This window comes from Chaetodon auriga, chromosome 13 (genome assembly GCF_051107435.1).
Source record: "Chaetodon auriga isolate fChaAug3 chromosome 13, fChaAug3.hap1, whole genome shotgun sequence".
NCBI classification, from domain to species: Eukaryota; Metazoa; Chordata; class Actinopteri; order Chaetodontiformes; family Chaetodontidae; genus Chaetodon; species Chaetodon auriga.
In genome coordinates, this window is record NC_135086.1 from 15056070 (window position 1) to 15063475 (window position 7406).

General features: G+C 44.5%; 1 protein-coding gene across 1 annotated transcript; it reads right to left on the reverse strand.

The window, feature by feature from the left end:
• Positions 1-574: 574 nt before the first annotated feature.
• Positions 575-7177, reverse strand: fancb (FA complementation group B). The gene is made up of 8 exons (XM_076747246.1): positions 6248-7177; positions 5996-6151; positions 5814-5903; positions 5606-5734; positions 4773-4945; positions 3516-3928; positions 3195-3435; positions 575-1766 (listed from the first exon to the last, which is right to left on the reverse strand). The coding sequence occupies exons 1-8, from the start codon at positions 7175-7177 to the stop codon at positions 1352-1354; spliced, it is 2547 nt and encodes an 848-aa protein (XP_076603361.1). The 3' UTR covers positions 575-1351.
• Positions 7178-7406: the final 229 nt, after the last annotated feature.

Genomic DNA, 7406 nt, shown 5'->3' on the forward strand with positions numbered 1-7406 from the left:
CCACTCAGAGTTAATAGAAGTTAACAGGCAATAATGGGATGACAAACCATATATTTTACTCTGGGTGGCAGTCAGAGCTTTAAGGGAACACCAGTAAAATTGAATTTTCGTTTTCACATGTGATCCATTTACTGGTGTTATTTACTGTACACATTTCACAGTTTTTCTTCGAGGCTCGAGGTGACGGGTGTGTGTGTGAGGGGGGGGGGGGGGGGGGGTTGCAGCCAGAGAAAAAGTGACCAGTGAGGGAATAAAGGAAAAAAGTTTGTGATCAACTTGCATGGTGGCTGGAGCTTTATTTCCATTCAAACATGACATACATAGATAGATCAGTGACATGTCATTAACCTGCAGCCGTATTACCGTCATAAAGCAACACATTAGGGATCATTCATGAAAACAGGAAACTTTGATGGTTTTGGGGGACTCCTGTGGCAGCAAGTCCAGAGGAAGCTGCAATGAAGCAGAGACATTAAAGGTGTAAAGGAGGGGGAGTTTATCTCTCCTCAGACTGAGTGCTCCAAACACATGGAGCAGCTCTGGGAACAAACAAAATGCACATCCTCGTTTTTCAGCCCCCACTGGGAGGAAAAAAAAAAAACCTCACCAGCCATTTCAGCAAACACTCCTGGTCAAGCCGCCACTGAGCTTATCTACCCAGCAAAGCCCAAGTCCTTTTAAAGTGGGTCTGATGTTTACTTGGGCTGATGGTGTTTTAACTAGCAGCGCTGACAGCCTGTGCAGCATCACAGGAGCGACGGCATCCAAGGACTTTCTGAATTACATCGTTTCACAGGAAAATAACTGAACCATGAGGCGAAAGTACCACTAAAAGCTTTCAGTCAACTTCCAGCCACTGAGCAGATGTATAACCCCTTGCTCTACCATCATCTGTTGTCTTTATTCATAACACAAACAGTTTCCCACTCTGGGATGAAAGCGGTCTCTGTCGCCTACTGAAGAGCACGCAGCAGCGAACATTAAAGAGGGTTTTTGGTTCTAAAGAGGCATGAACAGAAGAATGAGAGGCATCACATCAGTATCAGATTAAGGCTGCGAAACCCAGGAGGTGATCCAATAGAAATAGGCTGAGGCTCCACACAGCAACAGACACTCGGCAGATATAATCCCCTAGAGGCTGTCTGAGAGAGAGCAGACACACACAGTTCAAGCCAGCACCGAGGGGAGATCTCAGTCCAGGCGAAAGGTGCAGCGCATACATGATGCACTTGCCTTTTAGTGATTAACACATAATATTATGTTTCTTTCTCCCACTGATGCTCGCTGCTTGCCCAGGAAACAGACTTGGCGATGGGATTTCCAACAATAACCATGTTGCATGTGCAGCATATTAGCTCTCCAAAGTTCTCTGAATGTCCAGGAGAGCTGCCAAGTCCCCGTCGAGCTGGGCTTCAAACATGCTTCGGGTCAGCCTACGATACCGCCCCACATCCACCAGGGGGCTCAACCTCATCCTACTCCTCTCCACCTCCTGCTGCCACACCTCTCTACATCTCTGGAGCCCCTTTGCAGAGGCTGGTTCAGGGGTCTCCTCGTGTTCGAGGCTCTTCCTCCCCTCCTCCTCCTCCTCTTCTGTACAAAGCAGCAATGACGCACAGTTGCGGAGTGACATCACCTCTTTCTCCAATGCCAAAGAAAATATTTGAGCTGTGTCCTGCCCTCTTGTACCTCTGACAGGCTGGACAGAGCAGGACACAGGGAGGAAAGCCAAGAGAGCGTCCAGGAGCTGGAGCATCTGTAACTGGCTGCAAAGGGACAACAGAGCCACAATTCACATGTTATCATACAATCATACATTTTTACTGATGTCCTCTTTTATCAATGTTTGTGATTTCTCTGCTGCTTCACACCCACCGACCTGTTCAGAGATTATCTGTAGAATTTCTCTGGCAAGCAGAGCACTTAAAGTGACAATCACTTTGATATTCAGTAGAACAGCACACCGACGTGCATCTGCGTTAACTTCAAAGCCTTCTCTACTTTGAAGCCATTAATATTAACTGAGCAGTGGCCACTTCTACTTGTGGAGCTACCTTCCTTGGTTCTTAGTCCTCTAAATAAAACTGAATAATTCAAGGGTCCCTCGTAGTCGAGTTCAAATACACAGAACATGACTATCAAATTAGCAGCATATTATATTGGAAATTATGCAAACCAACGGAGGTTCTTCATAAAAGCATGAAAATGGCATTAAGACAGCCGAATATAAAAGGTCAAATTAAGACTTATTAAAGAGGTACTATGTGCAGTTTTTGACCTTTAGCGGTGCTATGGAGCAGAGTGGGTCCCCATTTTATTTGTTCTTGTGCACATGCACGCGCACGCTGGTGCTATCGTTTGGTACTATGCTCTATCGTTTGCATTCTTCCGCGTGGTACAGACGCAGGCAGGACATCTGCATGAAGGCAACACAAACAAACATGGACATAATTCTGAACAGGAGAGTTTCCTTCTACAATTCAAACAGCTCTACTGTTAAAGGTGTTTGGTTTTCTTATTTTGACCATGTTCACATTTTAGACCTATATTTATTTTGTTTGCAACTACAGTTCAAAGGTGTTTTCTACTAACCTTTTGATATTTCATACAATAATATTTTATACTTTGTTACATTCTCTAATGAATATTTGTATAAAGTATCTAAATAAAAGGGGAAAATAATCTAATATGAGTAATTACCTTTTATTTATCGAGTACATAATTCAAAATGTAATCAGGCGTAGGGATTTCCATGTGGAGACTGAATGTACAGAAAATGAGCTATATCATGATATATTCATTGTGATCTGCATATGAAATTACTTATATCGATACATGAGATGCCCCAACACACACGTGGGTGATGCAATACACACTCCTGTCAATGGTTTCACATTATTCCACTGATCTACAGGCAGCTGTAATGCACCAACAAAAGCAGTACTAAAAGAGTTTTAGATTGGATTCATTATCCTTGTTTCATCTCTTGGATACACACAATATGTTTTGGTAAGTAACACTACATGTAAACACAAGGCCCCTTTAACGTAAAGATGAAAAATACACACTTTTACTTTATGAATTGATCAAATGATAATGGCCTAAACCCAATACTATCCAAACCATCACAACCTACAACTCTGAGGTCAGTAATACAGCCATCTTACTGGTCTCTGCAAATGAAAATGATTTACCTGGAGTGGACAGACAGTTCCCCCTGGAAAGGGGTTATCTGATGCCAGCGCAGCAGCATGAGAGCAGATGGTCCTGAAGAATTTAACAGTAGATACTGTGGGCTCACTTCTATCCTCTTACAACCCACTCTTTTCTGAATCCAGCCATTTATATCACCTAAGCTGTGATCGGGAGAGTTTATGTGGAAGACCCAGTGGTCCAGCACTGCCATCAGACTCAGCAGGTCCTCTTTAACCTCATCTGGACACAAAAAGAAGACAATCATGAACATCCATGTGTCAAAAATCAAATCTAGAGTTGTGGGCATTTGTGATTTTTACCTGTTTTGATTTCAGGGTTTTTCAACAGTTGGGTTTGGAAGTCACTGCAGATGTCTAGAGCAAATTGACCACAATGCAGGAAAGCTGGTGTTGGGTTGCTCACAAGGGCAAAAGCATCTCGGCTCTGGACGTAATGGAGCATGACACAGCACTTGACACAGCCAGAGTTCAACAGAGGTGTCAGCCTGGTCACAGCAGTCACAGCCAGTCTGTACGTGTTGAGATCATTGTGCTGCTTGCTTCTTTTGGCTGCGGGCTCCGGGAACGTGGAGGCAGAGGAGGAGGAGGAGGCGGATGATGATGAGGAGCAGGGTGCAGGGAGCCAGAACACTTGGCTCTGGGTTTGGATGACTGCGGGCGTTGAGCTCTGGCCCGTCTCTGTCAGGATGGATAAGCTCACACTGGTCACCGGTCTGGAACAAAAATAACACATCACTAATGATCAGATATCGCATGGACAGCAGGTAATCAGGCTGGAAATCAGATACGGAAATACAAAGTGTGTGTGTGTGAATGAAAGTGTGAGTGCTCGTGAACCGATTAACAACACCGATTTCTCCGAGGTGGTGAAATTACATCAGCTGGATGAGAGTGCCAATCAAACCAACATGGGCTAGTATGGGCTCTTGAGGCAATCAGTGCCAGAAGCAGGTTTCCTCCACATGTTCTCAAATTTTAAAAAAGACACAGGTGGATGGAAGAACCTGATCTTGAGTAATTAAAAATGTGTTGCAATAGTGACCACCTAGCCACCTTTCATCCGCCTTAGCGAAATTCAGATGAAATTGGGAGCAATCAGAGGAAAAGACACCCATCCTTAATCAGTTCATGTTATTTGTTGACACAGATTAGGTTTCTTTACAAGACTTCACCATTGACTTAATCAATTGACTCTGAAGTTCTTTGAAGACAAGTCCAAATTTCACCTCACAGATGTGATTTACTCAACACGAGCGATCACCTTCAACAAAAGGCGGCATAATGTTTAAGTTCTGACAAATCTTATCAGACGGCAATGATGCGCTCTGACAGCTGGGCAGTAGTACTTCTCGCTTAGGAGTGCATATTAATTTTGCCCATATCTTTACCGCACACACATGCATCCACTCAACCAGATGAAGTCATTATGCCAGACGAGACATCGACTGGACGAGCAAAGAAAAGTGTTTGGATAATGTCGAGTCCCATATTTGGGAAGGCCGCACACACAGAAAATATACACAATCCACTTCAATTATAACACAAAATCATGTTTACACAGAGCTGTCAGCAGTTAGTATCACTCCCACAATCATTCGGTCCTCAGCGATACGATGCCACAGCTTGTCAACTTGAGGTTTTGAAGACACTGCTGGCATGTCTTGTGTCCTGTCATCTGAGGCTTCTTCCTTTGACTCATCATCAGAGTCCCACAGAGCAATAAGGCCTTCCTGGACAGAAAGTGCAAAGACTATAATCAGTAATGACAAGTGTGTGACAGCATTGACGGTTATAGCAGTTTATGTCAGACATTTCAGTTTGAACAATGGCTCATTGGGCACACATGTAATGGACTTTTTAAATGCTCTTTAAAAACAAAGAGTTGTTGCGGTGATCAGTTCTGTCAAAATGCAGCATTGTCATTCCTAGGATTTGAAACGTGTCTCGTCTGTTACTCTTCGGCCATACACAACACTTGCTGTGGGTGTTTGTTGTATCAGTAAAGCCTTCATGTAGGTGGGTTGAAGCTTTCAAGGTGAGGTTTATGAACACGGCACGAAACAAATTTTCAAAAACGAAATGACACCGTGAGCAGCAAAGCCAAGAGACGAGGAAACATTTGTGGCATTTGTTTTCATTGGCTGTAATTTGCTCTTGCTTCCTCAATGCCAGTGGCAGCATTAGGAACGCTGACTGCCTCATGTGAGGTGCCATTTTAAATATGACCACTTATCAACATGAGTGACAAGTGCTGGAGCAAACCCTAACGACTGGGGGGGTGGGGGGGTGGGGGATTAGCAATAACACAACTCACAGTTTTATAGAAAAAAGAAGTTGAATACGTTTAAATTCCAGCATTTCTCATCCTTCTGAAAATGAATACTGCATACCTGCTCAGGTTGCGTGACAGTAGTTTCTCTTTCCGAGACCGCATCAGTGAGGGCTTGGACTGACTGCCGCAGAACTCTTTCCTTAACTCTCACTTCTCTTTGAAGCTCCTGCAGCACGCTCAATCCACTCTGAACGAGAGATCACATTCGATTGTATATATTGGAGACAAATGACGAACCGCTGCTGTAATAGTTCGTCAAAGCTCACCTGTAGTCTGGACTCTAACGCTTGAAGAGTGAGGAGATAGTTCTCTGGCGGAGAAGGTGATGCTTTTGGTGCTTCATTGTCCTGGCAGCGCTAAAAACATGGATTTTCTATCAGTAACTTCTGCCATGAATAAATGTAACTGTGAACTAGCATAGTGTGTGTGATGGAAGACGATGCCTTACAGCATATGAAATGCCACAGAGGTCAGTTAGGAGGAAGCTTTCCAACGGCTGTCCTGCTGCGCCGTGATCCTTAAAAACCAACAGCATCTGGTCTGATCCACATCCCAAGAAGTCATCCACGTGGAGCGAGCTGACGTCTGACCAGCAAGAGGCTATCTGAAAAAGAGAGTTTAACAATGCAGTCTTAAAGCGAACGACATTAGAGCTGTGGAAAATACAGAGCATGGATACTGAAACCCCATGTCGACATACCTGAAATGTTTCCTTCCATACAGCGCACACATGGCCCTGCTGAAAGGATATGGCAAACAGGCAGCCACTTCTTCCTGTGTTGACCACCTGAATATTCTCAGGTTGCTCAAAGGGAAGCTGACACACGTCTTTCACCACGCCATTCTCAAAATGAACGAGCTGCTGATTAGATGTTGCTGCAACCACAGCAGATTTCAGCATCCCATCACCGTCCACTCTTTCAGCTGAGAGCACCGAGATGCACCGTGTGATGCAAACATAGGGATGAGGCAGAATCACAGCGCCATCAAACACGTGTCCACTCTCAACAAAATAACCCAGGGTTTGGCTTGTGGATTGATTGTCCGAGCACTGTTCTGAAAGTTTTTGCAGTCCGAGAATAAATATCTGGTCTTTGAGGAGGGGAAGTTCTCCAACAACAATGTGAGACAAGTGAAGGGGTATCTGTCTCACCTCTCCTGCCTGCAGAGATGTATAGTAGACATAACCTGCGTGGCTCCACAACACTGTGGGGCCCTGGAGGATTGACACGTTCTCCCTTAGTTGATAAGGGAGTTTAAACTCAATGCAGGGCTCCAGTACGTTTGAGCTGCTCAGTGTGAGCAGACTATACTGGAAGCCCTCTCCATTCTCTCTCCTCTTTGTCACTAAAACAAACGGTGCGATGAGTCTCCTCTGAACATTTATGGCACATTTGCATTTCACAACGTCCACGTGCGACGGTCTTCTCCCGCTGATGACAGCCGATCCATCAGCTGCCTTCAGGAACGCGTTGTCGCGTCGTTCAAATGAGAGGCTGCAGAAAATTAGCTCACTTCTTTCGCTCTCGTCTGTTGCCGAAGCTCGTTTACACTTAAATACGACTATCTTTCCAGAGACGGACAGCCGGTGAGGATTTTGGTTAAAATCTCCCGAGAAAAGTTTATTCATTATGTAATAGAAGTGCCTACCAGTTTCGCTTCCTCCTTATCGACATTTGGAGTTAACCTTTTTATTTAGTTGGGACCAGTAACTTTTATGACAGAAGTCTGACTAAGATATACAAGTGGACGACTACTAGCTGAACTTAATGGTGAAAGAGACATTTAGCCGTACTCAACCTTTCACTCCGAGTGTCACACAGCGCTAGCGGCGCGCCAACTGAAATCAAACGCTTCCT